The sequence below is a fragment of the Ricinus communis genome, chromosome 9 (assembly GCF_019578655.1).
Source record: "Ricinus communis isolate WT05 ecotype wild-type chromosome 9, ASM1957865v1, whole genome shotgun sequence".
NCBI classification, from domain to species: Eukaryota; Viridiplantae; Streptophyta; class Magnoliopsida; order Malpighiales; family Euphorbiaceae; genus Ricinus; species Ricinus communis.
The window spans coordinates 17,896,389-17,915,367 of record NC_063264.1 but is presented as its reverse complement, the minus strand read 5'-3'; the positions used below and the strand labels follow the sequence as shown (position 1 = coordinate 17,915,367).

General features: G+C 28.3%; 1 protein-coding gene and 1 non-coding gene across 2 annotated transcripts; one reads left to right on the top strand and one right to left on the bottom strand.

Annotated features, from left to right (window-relative positions):
- The first annotated feature begins 6,105 nt into the window (after positions 1-6,105).
- On the top strand, positions 6,106-6,211 carry LOC112536739. The gene has a single exon (XR_003080699.1). It is a non-coding gene; the product is annotated as a small nucleolar RNA R71 (small nucleolar RNA).
- Positions 6,212-14,963: 8,752 nt separating this feature from the next.
- LOC8275969 (TIR-only protein) lies at positions 14,964-16,646 on the bottom strand. Its single transcript, XM_002531973.4, has 2 exons — positions 15,769-16,646; positions 14,964-15,245 (listed from the first exon to the last, which is right to left on the bottom strand). The coding sequence occupies exons 1-2, from the start codon at positions 16,257-16,259 to the stop codon at positions 15,095-15,097; spliced, it is 642 nt and encodes a 213-aa protein (XP_002532019.2). The 5' UTR covers positions 16,260-16,646; the 3' UTR covers positions 14,964-15,094.
- Between the last annotated feature and the right edge of the window lie 2,333 nt (positions 16,647-18,979).

Genomic DNA, 18,979 nt, shown 5'->3' with positions numbered 1-18,979 from the left:
ATTATTAATTAAATATTTGAATTATATATTACTTTAATCTAATTAATATTCCCTATACACATTATTGATGTGCATCGACCCGTAATTACATCCATGATTAATATCAAATTGTTTAATTCTTTTGGTTTTCAATTAAGTTTGAATTCGACTTAAAGGTAAATTTGCCTCCTCAATTTGGAGTTAATAGCCAATTTACTCATATTTTAACTTTTTAGCCATATAATCCTCCAACTTGATAAAACAGGTTAGTTCAGTCCAAATTCCTATAAAATTAAAAAATTAAATTCACGAATCATGCAAAATAAATAAAAATTCAGTTAAAGGACCTAATCAATAAGTAAATTCAATTTAGTTTTTAAAATTTTATAATAAGTATCAAAGTATCAAATTCAATTAAAATAAGATTACCAAATAATTTAAATTAAACTGATGTGTCATTTTTAGTATTCGCAAGTGCACAAACCGTTCCTATAATAAGGGTAAGTTCACCACAAGGTCGATTTCTCAAGGAACTATGAGGTTACTTTTTATAAAGACTAATTATCAACACAAAATAATAAAAGTAAATCTAAATACTCTAAATCAGTATGTTGAGAGGATAACATTTATAAAATAAAGTAACTAAATAATAAATAAATATGCAATGCAAATGCAAATGCAAATGCTTATGATCTACAACTATATGTTAAAAATAGTATTTAGTCTAGCCATTTACTTAGTAATCTCATTGTTTTACTTTAAGCCTAGATCTAATGAATGAGATGATGATCTGCCTTTTTCCCTAAATCACTCAAGCTAATGATGCAATCTAGGTTTCTTGTATCAACATAGATTAAAGTAAAGATGATGTTTCTAATACTTTTAAATCTAAAGATTTTCATAACAATTACTATTGCTAAATTAATATGATGGTTAACTAACAATAATAACTGAAACTAATAAAGATATGAAAGTAAAAAAATCATTCATTAAACAAATAAATAACAAGGTTCATACAAAAGTAAAAAGACTAAACAAAACACTTATGAAAACTAGCCTAATATATTTAACCCAATGATCATGGTATTAAATAGAAAGAAATAAAAAAGTAAAAACTCTCTCTAGATCAAGAATTTCTTCAAGTAGGAAGAAGATTGGTCCTCAGTCTCCACTTCTTGAAAAGCTCCTTAGATCCTAAAAAGAGTAATGAAAACTAAAACTATATGTTTATGGAAAATTATAGAGAATTATGAAGAGAATAATGGTGGCAGATATAGAGAGCGGGTAGGAGAAAACTCCCCTCCTTCTTTCTTCCTATTAGGTTTTGCAAAGATTTATGTAAAGAAGAGTCATCCTCTATATAAATCTCCATAGAGATAAGTATACTAATATAAGTCTATCTAATAGATAAGACTTTGGGTATCTTAATCTCCACCAAATACTATCCCATAAATAACTCTTAATATAAATCCTAATAATTATACAAAATGACTAAAATATCCATTGGGCCTTGTAATTAGTAATCCATACATCTTAATCTTGGGCCTTGATACGAATATGTGCAATTAAGCTTCTTTTAATCCCATATTTTCCTCTTTTTGCTAATATTCCTGAAAATAGACATTTAAGCTTAAGTGAGGTAAAAATATATAGTTTCACCATATTATATATAAAAATATATCATTAAAACTTTAAAATACTCTTAAATATCTATACATAATTTGGACTGAGCAAATACCCCCACACTTAAACATTTACTTGTCCTCAAGTAAATAGCAACTGAGAATTAACTTTTGTAAAAATCATAAAAAACATCCATACTCAGCTTAAAGATATTATTCAAAAGAATCTCACTAATGCAAAGATCATGTCAACCCAAGAACACTTGAATCATAATAATTTTCTTTAAAAAAATATAAACTCAATCATTATTAATCAAAAGACTTAAGTATCCAATCCTTCACACATGTTTCACAACAAATAGTCTAACTCATCTTCAAAGGATATAACTATGATGCATAATCCAAATTATTATACCCTTATTCAAAAAGGCAAAACCTTCATTCAAAAACAAGAGATCAATAGGCATTTATTACTTGCTTTTGAAGCTCTTATACTTTTCTTTCTTTTCTTTATACCCCTTGGATTTTAATTTTTTATACTTAGGGTATTTGTTTCTTTCTTGAAATGTTATACCTTTTTATGCAAATACAAATATGGGTGATGAATGCACCTAGTTACTCAACAAAACATATATCAAGATGCTTTGCATACTCATAATTACAATTGTCTTTTTACGCAAAAATTAACATTGGTCATGAAGATCCCCGGTTACTAAGCAACTAAAATTAGTAGAGTAGAATTATATCACTTAGAGCTTTAACTTGCCCATATCATATCTCATAAACTTAGGTAAGCCAATTTAGTAACAAAAAAATAATAACCTAAATCATACATTTCTAATCATACCCATGTCAAATGTTACTAAACTACTCATCATTTCCATATGCAAAAGATGGACACTTGATCATTTAAGTGCAAATAACTCATGAGTTCACATTATACATGTCAAAACTAACTCAAGAGTTCAAAAATCTTAACATAATAGCATTCTTTCATCGATTCTTATATAGAAAAATAAGAAAAAGCTGAGTGGAAAAATTTAAAATTTTACAAAAGATTAACCAAAGTTGCTAATTCTCATGGCATCTGATGTATAAAGTTTAATCGAAGAATTATTCTATTTTTCTCCCCCACATTTAAATTTGGCATTGTCCTCAATGTCATTGCATATAAAAAAATAAAGAACAAAAAGAGAGGAAAAAAAGAGAATACTCCCCTAGAATTTTGCAATGAATAGTAAGTCATGAACTTGAATTCCAATCTCCACCGTCCAAACCTTAGAAGCACACTAGGACATACATCATTAATAATTATAAAAGAAATAAAGAAATAAAGAATTAAAGAATTAAAAATAATAAACTATCCTAAATATACTAGAAAGATTAAATCCTAAGATAATTAAAAGTTAGGTCCTAATAAATAAATATAAAAATCTAAATAAAATTTAAAATAAAGTTCTAAATCAATGATATGACTATTTATGTAGAGAAAATGGATATATATTTAATTTTAAAAGAGAGTATTTTAACTAAAAATAATTCATAATTAATCTCAATTTTTTGGATTTAATTATTTTAATTTTCGCTAAAAAAAATTCCTTTTTTTTGGTTTCGCACCCCCCCGTGCTTGGTGGATGCGTCGCGAGGTCGCGACGCGAGCTAGGGCGCCGCTATTGTGCACCTCGCGACAGCATCCATAGCTCACGAATGCCTGCCCGCGGGGTGCCACTACTGCACACCTCGTGGGTGCCTGCCCGCGGAAGCATCCGCGTCTCGTGGGCTGCTAGCTCCTTCGGCTACTGGCTGCTGCGGCTTCGGGCCCGTGCATTCATGCCGTGACTCTACTACGAGCCGTGTGAAATTTCGCTGCTGCAACGTGGCTCGCTCGAATTTTTTTTCTAGCTTTAATTGCTTCTCATGGAGACATATTGCCCTTTGGGGATCAAACATAAGCCTACAAGATAACATAAAATAAATAAAAAATAGAAAAATAGAAAAACAATAAATAAATAATAAAATATAAATATAAAAATATAAAAATATATAAAAATAAAAATAAAAAAAATCACTTAAATGCATAAAAATAAAAATACAATTGCTAAGTTTATTGTCTATAGCTAGACATTCCTGATTATGCTCATGGTGAGCATTCATCCGCGCACTCCACCTCTTCATCATAAGTCATTCCTTTCAAATATGGCTTCATACTTTTAATACAAACATCTAAATTGTCACGAAATCTTATCAATTAAAAATGGAATATTATCATATAATTGTTCATAAACAAGAGAATCTAAATAATTATATGAACACTTATCAATAGTAGATTTAGGAGATAAAGTTAGAGAATCAAACACTTTAAATTCCACAGTTTCTCCTAAAACTGTCATGGTAAGTTTTCCATCATGCACATTAATCATAGTTCTAGTAGTTGCCATAAAAGGTTTACCAAGGAGTATAGTTTGCTCTTTATCCCTTGTTGGAGTGTTTTCTATGTCAAGTACTACAAAATCAACTGGAATTATTAACTTACATACTTGTACTAGCAAGTCTTCCACTACACCTCTAGGATATTTTATCGATCCGTCTGCAAATTGTAGAGACATAATGGTAGGCTTCAACTCTTCCAAGTCAAGTCGTTCATACATCGAGTAAGGCATTAAGTTGATGCTTGCTCCCAAATCTAACATGGCTTTTCTATCCTTTTTGTCGCCTATTGTAATATCAATGGTGAAGCTACCAGGATCCTTCATCTTAAAGGGGCAATTGATGTTGAATCTAATAACACACATTGTATATATACAAAAACTTGTTCAGGTAATTAATCTGAGAGTAAATTTATTCAGATAAAAAAGATAATAGTATAAGTTTTTATTTTTTTTATTTTTAATAAATTTTTATATAATATTGTAAATGTGTATATCTATATAAAAATTTGTTCAAATAATTAATCTAAAGGTAAATTTATCCGGATCAAACTGATCCGAATTAAAACAAGAAATTGTAAGATTTTTTTATTTTTCGTGGATTTATATGTAATAGTGCAAAGTCTTCATTGCCTTTAAAAAATTTTGAGTTTAGGGTTAGGGTTTTGTCGTAGAATTTGAAATCTGGGAAAAAAATAATAGTCTCTCTCTTAGTTAATGATGCTGTGGAGACCTAGAATTATTCATTAATTCAATAAATTGAATCTCTTTCTTTCTTGCCTTTCTCTCTTTTCTTTTTCTCTTCCTTTCTTTTTTGTCGTTCCTCTTCTCTTATCTTAAAGGGGCAATTGATGTTGAAGCATTACACTTGCTACTTGTACTTTTTCGTTGTTCGCATATCGCCTTTTGTTGATGTTCAATTCTTTAAAGAATTTTGCATAAGCTGGCTTATTCCTGATAACATCCAACAAAGGTAAATTAATAGTGACTTTAGAGAGCATCTCAATACTTTCAAAATAAAATTTGTCCTTTTTGCTCTCTTTGGGTTGGTTTAGAAAAGGAATAGGTGGTCTATAAGGCTGAGCTGCCTTGTGAAATTCAGGTCCAGAAAATGCTTCATTTTCTTTGTTTTCAAGCCTAAGATTAGGCTATACTTTTTCTTCCTTTTGTATGCTTTCCTCATTGCTTTGCACTAATCCATCATTTTTAGGTGTACCTGCATAAGAAGAAGAATTTCTTTCAGTTTCCATAGCAATATTATCAACAACCTCACCTCTTCTAATAGTAGTAATGGAATTGGCTTGTTCAGATTGACTTAAGAGTTCCTCTTTATTGAGCTCTTCAACAATTTGTTCCATTTGAGCTTCTAAACATTTCAGTGAAGCCTCAATGGAATCTGTCATTTTCTCATTCCTCTCCATCCTATCATGAGATGCCATCATAAATGATTGAAGCGTTTCTTCCAAACTTGGCTTCCTTTGTTTATTATATCAAAGAATTTGTTCTTGATCTTGAAAGAAAGGATTGGAGTCCCTTTGGAATTGAGAATATTGGTCTTGATAATAAGGTTGGTTTCGGTTTCTCAATCATTGTGGTGCGTTTTGGTCATTGTATTTCTAAGAAAAATTTGGATGGTTTCTACAACTGGTATTATATGTGTTGGAATAAGGGTCATTCATAGGATGCATGGATTGTTAAGAATCCATCAAATTTGTTTGGTCATACATATTTTCTCTATAATTATCAAAACATAAACAAACATTAGCACTATGACCATAAATACCACAAATACCACATACCTCATTATTTGGTGAGTTTCTTGTTGAAGTAAGCATATTAATTTGCTTAGTCAATTCAACCAATTGCATTGTCATCTCACTACTAGCTACTACTTTATTTACTTCTACTCTCTTTGTGCTCACACTCTTTTGTTGAGAATTGGCTCCTAACATCTCAAAGATGTCATAAACCTCATCAGGTATCATTTCTAACATGGCACCCTAGCTGCATTATCAACCATACATTGATATTGTTATGTCAACCCATCATAAAATAACTGGATGATTATTTGGAGTGAGAATCCATGGTGTGGGCATTGTAATAAAAGTGCTTTGAAGCGATCCCATGCTTCATGAAAAGATTCAGCATTCTCTTGATGAAAATTAGAAATTTCACCTCTTAATTATTTGGTCTTTTGCTGTGAGTAAAATCTACTCATAAACTTTTGATAAATTTCATTCCAATTTCTCAAAAAATTTGGAGGCAAGGTCATTAACCAAGCCTTTGCTCTATCTTTCAATGAATAAGGGAAATACCTCATTCTTAATTAATCCTCATTTAATCCAGATAATGGGAAATTATGAATTATAACATAAAATTCTCTAATGAATGTTAATGCATCCTCACTAGGCATAAAATGAATATTCTTTAGTTCATAATTCCTAGATGCATCACCTAGAACTATGCATGAATTAATGTTACCAATTGTAGGCAGTGCATAATCTTTCATAGCCATTCGTCTTTTAACTCCTACTTCTCCTTGTGGGTTTGCCATGATACCAACTTCTTATGTTGATTCTTCTTCTTCTAGTTGTTTCCTGCTAAGCATACAAAACAAAATAAATTTTCAGATTTAAAAAAACTTAAAAATAAAATTTACAAACAAAACAAAAACACATAAATAAAATAAATTACAAAACATAAAACACAAAACACATAAATAAAAGAAAAACACAGAAACAAAATAAATCACAAAACACAAAGCAAACTAACAAAGACAAGACACTTTTGATAATCAATCAATATAATAAATTTGGACACAGTTACCCGGAAACGGCGCCAAAAACTTGATGTGTCTTTTTTAGTACTCGCAAGTGCACAAACCGTTCCTATAGTAAGGGTAAGTTCACTACGAGGTGGATCTCTCAATAAACTATGAGGCCACTTATTATAAAGACTAATTATCAACACAAAAAAATAAAAGTAAATCTAAACATTCTAAATCAATATGTTGAGAGAGTAACATTTATAAAATAAAGTAACTAAACAATAAATAAATATGCAATGCAAATGTAAATGCTTATGATCTAAAACTATATGCTAAAAATAATATTTAGTCTAGCCATTTACTTAGTAATCTCCTTGTTTTACTTTAAGTTTAGATATAATGAATGAGATGGTGATGTGCATTTTTTCCTAAGTCACTCAAGCGAATGATGCAACCTAGATTTCTTATACTAACATAGATTAAAGTAAAGATGATGTTTCTAATACTTTTAAACCTAAAGATTTTCATAACAATTACTATTGCTAAATTAATATAATGGTTAATTAACAATAATAATTGAAACTAATAAATATATGAAGGTAAAGAAATCATTTATTAAATAAATAAATAACAAGGTTCATACAAAAGTAAAAAGACTAAACTAAACACTTATAAAAACTAGCCTAACATATTTAACCCAATGATCATGGTATTAAATAGAAAGACATAAAAAAGTAAAAACTCTCTCTAGATCAAGAATTTCTTCAAGTAGGAAGAAGATTGGTTCTTAGTCTCCACTTCTTGAAAAGCTCCTTAGATCCTAAAAAGAGTAATAAAAACTAAAACTATATATTTATGGAAAACTATAGAGAATTATGGAGAGAATAATGGTGGCAGATGTAGAGAGCAGGTAGGAGAAAACTCTCCTCCTTTTTTCTTCCTATTAATTTTGTAAATATTTATATAAAGAAGAGTCTTCCTCTATGTAAATCTCCATAGAGATAAGTATACTAATATAAGTCTATCTAATAGATAAGACTTTAGGTATCTTAATCTCCACCAAATACTATCCTATAAATAACTCTTAATATAAATCCTAATAATTATACAAAATGACTAAAATATCCATTGGACCTTGTAATTAGTAGTCCATGCGTCTTAATCTCGAGCTTTGATACGAATATGTCCTATTAAACTTCTTTTAGCTCCATATTTTCCTCTTTTTGCTAATATTCCTGAAAATAGATAATTAAGCTTAAGTGAGGTAAAAGCACATAGTTTTACCATATTATATATAGAAATATATAATTAAAGCTTTAAAATACCCTTAAATATCTACACATAATTTGGACCGAGTAATTTTCTTATTCACTTGACTAAATTATACTAAAAATAAAAATTAAAGCAAAAAATTAATTATTTTTATTAGAAATTAAGATTAATTATTCTAAGAAACCCAAAATCTTATTCTAATTTAATAAAAATTTAAACTTTCATGAGTTTAATTTCTAATTTAATAAAAATTTAAACTTTTATGAGTTTAATTTTACTATTTAATCTAAATTCTTATTAAAAATTGAAATTTAATTTTTTTGTTAGATATTATTATTAGATTATATTAATATAAAAATTTTATAATAAATATTATTTTACTAAGTTTAATAAACAATAAAAAATTTAAGGACTAAAATAATTTAGGTCCTTAACTCATGTACTTTGCATGATATGTGCAATTTAATCTCTTAATTTTGTGAGAATTTGAACTAAATTGATTGTTTTTATCAAATTGATAGACAAAATGAGTTAAAACATTAAATTCTGAATAGATTAGTCATTAAATTGAAGGAGTAAATCGACCGTTAAACCGTTTTAATTCCTACCCTTAATGTCGTATATCATAGCAGACTATGATGCGATAAGCTTTCACTTTAACTTATGTGGAATCTTGCGACTACACATATAAATTCAAATATTTCATTAGTAATCAATTTTAATTATCTTAATAACTCTTAAAATAATCTTTTCACTCAGGTACATTTGGATAATAATTGTAGTTACTTAACTATTTATTATTTATAAAATAAAATATAAAAATAATTATTAAATTTAACGTCATAAAATTCATTTATAAATAAATTTTAGATATTTAAGTGGTCAAAATCAAAATCACAACAATTTTTATTTCATTTCCTTTTCTTTCTCGCACTATTCTATTCTATTATAATTGTCATTTTCTAGTAATACATATAGATAAAAGAAGCATTTAATATGATTATTTATAGGGGAAAGCTATTAAACTAATTTACTCTTTTATGGATATTTTAAAATTTATTACACCTATTCCAACATAAAAATAAAATATAAAAAAAATTAATATTGTATTGAAAATATAAAAATGATACATAATTTGAATTTTTTTATTTAAAAAAGAAACTGTTATAATGAAATAGAGGGAATATTTTACAATTTCTTTTACATTTCTTATACTGACATCCATTTCTTTGTTCCTATGGAAAGTGAAGAAATAGATCGAATAATTACTTATATTCCTAATTTACATGAAGTTATTATAGTAATAGTTACTAAGTCTTGTGCATAATTTCAAATCGTTTTGGCCATAGGCATATTTATGCTTTTGAACTTCGACCATTTAGTCAATTTAACACTCTAATTTTTCATTCAATCTAATAAATACTTGAATTTATTTATTGTGATATTTTAACACTTTTTGACATGTGTATTCGTTCAATACGTTCATATATATTTCATAAAGGTATTTAAATATTACTAAAAAATAAAGCTCAAATGTATGATCTCAAGTCAAATTGAAAATTAAAAGTATTTAAATATTAAAAAAAGTAAAATTTATATACTTATTAAATTAAATAAAAAATTAAAGTGTTAAATTGATTAATTGATTAATTGATATAAAGGCATAAAAATGTATTTAGGCTTTAGTTTTCTTACAATTACAATATAGGATAAGTAACACTATTAGTACCAATATTCTGCTATGTGTTTCACTTTAGTACCAAATCTTTAAATTATTTTCTTTGTACCATTGTGGCAGCTAAATTGGACAGCATATGTGACATGGCAATTGAGTTATTAATCCATTTCTCTAAATCCAGTTGTTATTTCATCTCAAATTGATCATATTTAAGTACTTTGATTGATTTGAAATAATATAGAACGCCTGATAGTAAAAAGAAATAAATTAAAAAAATTTATATCTAATGAAAACATAGAGCATACTGTCTGCACATTAAATAAGGTCCATTTTTCTAAGCTTGAACTAATATTTACGCCTTATATTATGACTTACGTCCAAGTAAATATTGCTCTTTGTAATCTGTCACTTAATTGTCGTCTTGCGGGAAGATTCGAGGACATATTTAAAGCTCCTACAATATAGGGCTGAGCATGAATCTCGGTGATTCTCGCCCGAACCAAATAACCGTACCGAAAAGTACCAGAACCGAAAAAAACCGAAAATTTTTATAACCGAATTGAGCCGATCCAAATTTTTTTACTATTAAGGTATGGTACTAGTTCTTTAGTAAAAACCGTACCATAACCGTACTAGAACCGATCCGTCTTTAACTGATCCGGACCAAACCGTAGAACCGAATTTTTTACATATATTTATAAATAATTATTTATATTATATAAATAATACATATATTAAAAAAATAATACATATACTCTATAAAAAAATATTTTATATTTATCATTTATATAATTCAAGCAATTGCTATCGAAATACCAAAAATAATACATATTAGAAATAACTATAATATTATAATATACTTTATACTCTATAAAAAATATAAGTTATATATTAATATGTCACATAGTATATTGATACTAGTAATCTAGTATATATACTATAATACTAGATTTAAAATTTATTTACTATCTAGAAAGTTTGACAAGTTAATTAAAAAATTACTTAATTTAATAAAAAATTATATAAATTAATAAGATTTATAAAAAGACATTGTTATATAAATATAATATTATTTACACTATATTTATTAATAAATTAATTTTTAATTATATAATATTTTTATTTTAAGAATAATAATATTAATGATACTAAAAGTATTAATTTATATAAATATTAAAATTAAGAAATAAATATTATAAAAATAATTTTTATATTATTATACTAATAAAACTTAAAAAATTAAATATTTAGAAATAATTAATTTATTAACTTTTAAAATATTATAAATTAATATTAAAATATAAAAAATATATTAAATTATATTTATAAATTTAATTTTTCTTTTTGAAAAGGATCAAACAAAACTTGAGAAAAAAAATTGTCAAAACATCTTTTAACAATATAGAAATTTTTTACTTCCTACAGCAGCGGAGGTCCTCATTTGTTGTCAAGATTGGCTTAGAAGTTCAAATAAACCTATCCAACTAGAAGATTCAATAGAGGATATTGAAAGCATAGAGTCAGGTAACATTTCTTTACTTATTACATATATTTGTTTATTGTTGATGCTGTTAAGTCTTATTGACGTAATCTTTTACTTTTATTGTAGAAATTACTCAAGATCTTGAGATTGGTGAGTCCATTATGCCAAGATTAAATGTGGAGTGCTAATTTTGAGGGGAGGTAATAACATTCCTTTGCTAATTTTGGACATTTATTTTAGTGCTACATAAAGTTTGTAAATTTATTTATTTTAATGATTGTCATCTGTAAAATATTTTTATGCTAGCAGTAATATATATTTTAATGGTTTGTATTTGAATATTAAATGAATTATTGTATTTGCAAGTGACTGAATTGCGAAATAGGTTGTTCAAGAATGTGATTGCAATTTTAATTCAGATTTTCATGCTACTTTTTTTAGGTTGGTGATCATATTTTCTCTAAATGTATTTGATTAAAGATGAGATTAAAATTGTATTTTTAAAATTTTTTAGAACCGAAAATAGCACCGAACCGAACTGTATTGAACCGTAAAATTGGTACAATACGGTATTGGATCATTTTATGTTTGGTACGGTACTGATACCTTCAATTTTAAAATAACCGAGGTTTGATATGGTACTGGTGATTTATAAATAACCGAATTGGACCGATCCGTGCTCAACCCTACTACAATATGCCCAAATTGACGAAGTACAGGAAAGACTAGCACGTGTATATCTATCACTTAACAAGAAAAACATTAACTTGATAGTACAGTGGAAAGACTGGTAGTTAAGAATTAAGAATGACCGCTGGAGCTAAGATTTAAGTAGAATATGTACTGAGGAATCATGTCCTCCCTTGCTTTTTAGCTGTTGTAAAGATAAGCAACCAAGAGTGACAAAGAGTGAGAAGTATATATATATATATGTAGAGAGAGAGAGAGAGAGAGAGAGAGAGAGAAATTAAGGGAATACAGAAGAAAGGCAGAGAAAGAAATGAGCACAGGAGCAGAAATAGCGATGGCAGTAGTAGGATTGTGGGCAGTGACTTTGCGACCATTGGTGATGAGATTTGCAGGAGAAATGGTTGAAGTAATGGGCTGCGCCATGCTCAGAATATTTCGAGGAAGTCCTTCTTCTGCCATATCTGCTTATCTTCCTTATTCTTCTTCTTTTCTTGATTGATTATGCACCGAAGCATATCATTAATACTATGGTACCTAGTTTCTGCAGAAAGGCAGCGATAATATATACATAAGAGAAGCTTTTTTGCTGTAGTTTTCTTGTTTCACATGCTCATCGAAACTTTCTTGGAAGAAATTATTATCTTTATCTTTCTTTTTCTCGTGTAAATTGTAGTAAATGCTCGTCCAATGAACATGAGAAGCCCAAAAGTTCATTAAAAATTTAAATTGTATAATATTCTTCATTATGTCTTTAAATTATAAAATAAGGTAGTATATATATTATAATATAATTTAACAAAACATAATTTTTAATTTATTACAAAATAATAAATCATTAATATCTTAACTAGAAAATACTAACCAGATTTATTTTTTTATCAGTTTTCAGAAATGCAGAGATTATATTGATTTACATTTAACATTAATGGCTCCAAGCTTTTTATTTCTAATTTGTATTTGATATTTTATGTACAATTTATTTTACAAATTCATATGAATTTGAATTCTTTAAAATAAATAAAAACATTATTAATCATATTAAATATAAAAGTTAATGCCTTTCTATTTCATGAATATGATAGATTGTATGTCTATTTATGGAGTACACAGAACAGGGCAAAGTACTCTCCATTTTTCCCAAATGCATCCAGAAATTAAACAGACGGAAAAAAAACTGAAAGTATTAGTATGTCAAATTGAGTTAAATGTTTACTTGTGGAATTATTATGACTACAAACTGACCAATATAAATATAACAATTAATTATTTACATGTATAATTAGTTTTATCTAAAAATAATATGGTAGACTAATTTATCTAAAAATTTCTTTTAAATTATATGCTAATAAAAAGATATTGGAAGGAAGAAAGGTATTGAGTTGAAATTTCTTCATCTCTTTATGCGGTGAATCATTTGCTAATGATTCGTTTATCTTTTGTAGGGCTGAACAGTTTGATATATTGAAGATAAAGGAGATTCTTGAGCTCTATGCTAACAGGAGCAATCAACATATCAATATGGAAAGTTTAGCCATGTTTTTCAGTAAAAACAGTCCATTGGCCACCAGGAATTGTCTAGCAAACATTATGGGGATCTCCAAGCTGAATAGTCAAGATATATATTTAGGTTTACCCTCTATTGTGCATAAATCAAAAAACCAGATCTTTCTTGATTTAAAGAAAAAGGTTGAGAAGATGTTTTAGGGATTATAAAGGCAAATTGTTATCTCCATTCATAAACATGTGTTTCAAACTCCTTGACAACTTCTCTAACTATATCAACCTAATAATCGCTCAATTTTTTTAAGAACGTATAGGATGTTAATAAATATTTTCTGGTTTAACTAAAATTTTGAGTTCGAACTTTACATATGCAACTACATTGAAACTTTTGAAAAAATATTTTACTACCCGTAAGGATCTTGTATAGCAAATTCTAGATTAAATTTAGATATATGTACACTGAAAAAATAACGGCTCAATTTTGATAGAGTCAACAAAATATAGAGAGTTACATTAGGTCGCATGTGCTTCTATGTGTCTGTTGAGATTTAATGGTGGTTTTGGCTTTCGTTACCTTAAAGCAGTCAAAATCTCTCCTTAAGAAAACAAGGGTGGAAAATTCTGAAGGAATCCCATTCTCTTCTTGTCAGAGTACTTAAAGGTAAATGCTTTTGTGCCTGCTCCTTCCTCGAGGCTGATAAAGGCTCAAACCTTTCTTGGGTTTGGCAAAGCATTCAAGAGAGGTACTCCATTTTGGTTCTTTTATCTTGGTTTCGATATTGTTTTCCTCTATTTTCTCTGCTGTCTTTCTGGTCCTATTATAATTGTATTTTCTTCACGTATATATATGTGTTAGCCACTGTAATTTCTCTCTTTAATAATGTGATCTTTGGTTTACCAAAAAAAAAAAAAAACACTAGAAGATAAAGAGTCTTCATTTCGTATTCAATTAATGAGATAATAATACTAAAAGTTGCTAAATTTTATATTTAATTTTATTTTAGGTATAAGAATTTAATTTATTTTATTTCAATCATTTAATTATATTTATATTTCAATATAATCATTTCGCAAATAAAATATCAATAAATGATAAAAAATAGTCAATAAAAAATAATTAAAAAAATATAAATGTTAATTTTTATGAGTAAAATAATTAAATTTTAATCAAAATTAAAATTAAAATTAAATAATTAAAAAAATGAAAAGAATATTATATAATCAAAGCAAAATTAAATGTAAAGTTTTCTATTATTCTTCTAAATAATCGTATGAATTCAAATATACGAGTAAGTCAACTTAAAACATCATGAAAAGCTGAGAAAGTTCAGCTGGTGGTCAGAAAAATGGCCTTCGATGAATATGATATCTGTCCAAAAAAAGAAATTCAAATAAAAGTGACAGTTTTGCATAGAATTATTAAGATCGATCCAGTGGCAGTAGAGGACCCGTGAAATATACAATATAATGCGACCAACAATGCAACTTTGAGCTGTAATTATTTATTTTTACAAAGAATAAAAAATAAATGAAACATTAATCAGGAACAAATATAAATATAAAATTGGACGAATTGATGTCGTAATTTATTAACAGAATAAAATAATGGAACAACCGGTGTTAAGATAAACCCGCAAGCTTGTGAGGGTGCTGTCATTTATACGTATTCGCCTTTCATATTCGATTTTTCATGGCCGATGAAGGAGAAAGTATGAACTGAGAGGGCATTTGAATCTTCCGGCGACGGATATGCTTTTCATTCTGAATTTCAATTAAGCTGTCGATGACAATTTCCGATGCATTTGTTACCACTTCCGACCAGTTCCTGTGAAACATAAAAACAAGAATGTGAGAAAAGAAAAGAAAAAAAAAACATTTATTATTCAATATATAAATATATATGCACCAATAAATTAAGAAAGCAATTAGTAATATAACATTGGCATTCATTTAATTTTGAAAGGTTTGAACTTCACGCCAATAATATTGAGTTGCTCAGAGCTAATTAATAGCTGGCATTCATTAAATTAAGGCCAAATTTATTGTTAAGCCCAAATTTATTTTGTTCTATTAGATCCTTATATTTTAATTTCTAGTTTGATTAATGTCTTCTTATACATATTTTATCAAATTTTTTATTTATTCTATTGACTTCTTGTACTTTTGTTCTTATTCAATCAAAACAAAAGTAAAAGTAGAATAAAAAAGGCTGAATAAAATAAAACTAAAAATGCCCTTAATTTATTTATAACACATGCATACCTAAACACCACATACATTGCATCCAAACAATCCAACACACAAAGAAATAACAAAAAGAAGTAAATGCAGATGATCAATCTTATTACCCTTTTAAGGAATCGAATGTAAGCCCAACGGTGTACTTGGCTTCCTCAATTGCCAAGTTAAACTTTTTAATCTCTTCTTCAGAGCATAGCCCCTTGTCGACAATGCGAATCTCCGATGGCTTAATGTCACAGAAGATAGGGATAACCTTCTTCTTAGTCTCCATCATTAGAGCAAGTTCATGGAGACAGAAGTATGACTCGCAATAACGAGGAGAGAACACCGCCACCCCTATCTTACACTGCCTTATTGCTTCATTAATATGCTCGAACAACTTATCACCCGGCTTCATGTTCTTGTTATCCAAGAACGGGCTCAGATTCAGCCGAGACAGATGGTCATACAGCAATGTAGCCACCGTGCGCTTCGTGTCGGTGCCCCTGTGGTTGATGAACACATCACAAGGTTGCAGGACACGATTCGTCATCTGGGTTTGTCGATATTTGTTGAAAAGTTGGCGTTCGAGCTTCACAAGGGACGAACGGTATTGCATGGCTATAACTGTCTGATTAATGGAAAGCTGAATTAACTACTTGTCGTTTGGTTAAGAGATGTATGTTGTAAATGTTGTTGCTTTTGTAAGAAGGAAGGCTTGGGGGGAGGCTTATATATAGTAGTTAAGATTGTAAGGAACTGGCAATATGGTTAAAGGAATTAAATAAATGGGTTTTACTTGTATAGTTGAATTTAATGCATGTGAAAGGGTTGAACATGTTTTGGAAGAAGTGGTAGCCGTGTGCTTGATTTGGACTGACGATAGAAGAATTAAAGAACAAACTCCTTGACCATTTTTGTGCTTTTGCATATGAAATTACTTTGACCCCTTCAAATACGGTATTAATGTCTTTTTTTTTTTTGTTTTGTTTGTATTTGTATTGTTAACAACATTGATAGGACCCCTCCTTTTGGATGTCACACATTACTGAATCCGCCATGTGCTTTATTTGGTATTCTAGATCAGGATAGATGTGTACTGCTCTGCCGAGGAGAATGGTTAAGAGTTTAGTTTTAGCAAAAACATGCATTATTATTAAGCTGGTAGAAATTGTCAATTCCTTTTTTTATTGAATCTCTCGATTTCTATTGTCCTTGATTGAGCTTTTGAATTTTAATTTTTTTATGCTTTGGTAAAAAATTCAACAGTTCTTAATCAATACATTATATAAATATAAGATTTCAATAGAACAAACAAAAATTTCATAAAATATATGTAAAAAGTCATTAGTTTAAAGTAAAAATGAAAACAAAATGACTGAATTTTCTTATTCCGTAATTGTATTATTCTTTTGCTGTACTTGAGGTAACTGGGTCTTTTTCCTTGCAATTGTGAGATAGGATCTTTGACGGGTTTGCATCGAAAAGCCTATTGGCTTGAGGTTTTCTCTCACAATTGCAAATTTTTTCCTATTTTATAAATTAATAAAAAATCCTGTTAAGACTCAATAGTTGATGGTGCTCAGTGTCTCGGATCGATGTGGACAGTGATTCAAATATTGTTATTGCAGCTCTAAACAGTCAGTAACGAGGAGGGCAGAAAATCCATTTAATTCTTGATGATATCCAGTTTAGTTCTTCTCCTTTTGCCAATGTTTCTTTTTCTTTTGTTAGACGAACAGGGAGTTGTGTTGCTCCTTCCCTTGCTAAGTTTGGTCTTTCTTTTGGAGGCACTCATTTTATTCAATATGGAGTCCCTTAGTTTTATTGAGTCCTTGGTTGTATCTGATATTTCTGGAGTTCAATAATACCTTGAGGCATTTTCATTCTTTAAAAAAAGATTCAATAGAATAAAATAAAAATTAAGAAACTTATAGAATCAAATTAAATAATTCAGTGATTTAATAATAGATATTTTCTTTAGTTTTTGTATCTTTTGCACCTTTATGTACCAAAAAGTAACATGGACCGACAATTATCCAAAGTTGTCTATCCTAGATCGTTGTTGATTGAAAAGTATAAAAATATTTCAAAAGGAAGACCCATAAGCAATTAGTTTTGCCCCCCTTTATTGGATTTTCAAAGTAGATGCTTGGATTGTGAATACACTGTTTTTCTTTCTCCATTAATTAGGTTTGATTTTAGGTCAAATATGAGACTCATAACCTTAGAAATTACTTCAGCACCAATTAAATTACACTTAATTAGTAACTTTTATTTAGTTTTATTTGATTTTTCTTTCTTTTTTAATCTATAGAGGCTCAATAGGCCGTGGGCTATATAATAGAGGTAGTCATCCCCTTACACCCGCCATAAAGACGAAATCTCACCTAGTGCAAAAGTAAGAGCTTGGACTTAAAACCTCCATCTTCCAAGAGCAATCATTCTAGCCACTTGAACTAAACCTCAAATATTATTATTTGATTTTTTTTTTCATTTGCGATTATAATTATATGTATAATAAAAAAATTTATCACTCATTAGCATGTTTTTAATCATAACCATCTAACTAAATAATTGTCATGGAAGAGTTTGTACTAACTTTGGAAGGTTTCGTTGAATATTTCAATATTCGTCCTCTAAGTCACAATAATAAAACTTTCTTGTGTTCCACTAAAAAAATAACATTATGAGGAAAATTCAAAATTCTAAACGTAGAAAAAGAACTTGGAATTTTAAATTCTTCTATTGTCTGCAAGGAAAAGAGAAAGAAAGTGATACATATATAAGTGGTCATATTCATTTCTGTATGCATTGAAGCTCTTTTCTTCTTCTTCCTTGCATTTGCTTAGTACTCTCTGAGAATGAACCATTTCTTCCATTAATAAAATTGTACTTTGCTTATTCCTAAAGAAAAAGAAAAAAACCAATAATTCTCTGCTTAGCAAAGTTAAATGTTTGGATCAATAGTTAAACCAACATGTATGGAGATTAAATTTTTCAGTTTTTGGTGCAATCTCTTGATTTTGTTAGCTGATGGTATAACTTTTTTTTGGATACATCCATGTAACTAGAGTTAATTTAAGAATTTACAGGACATTGATTCCTATAGGTGGCAAACACTATCTCAAGAATTTTAACACAACTGCATAATTAATATTTGAATTCGAATTCTTAATTAAGCTAGAAGAAACTATTATCGCCTCATCTATACGTTCTTGGGTTATAATATTTTGTAATATTACTATAAAAATAAAACATGCATGCTTATTGAAAATAAAAGAGAAGAAATTGCTCGAGTTGATATTCATCTCACTAAATAAATAGGATGTCTAGATA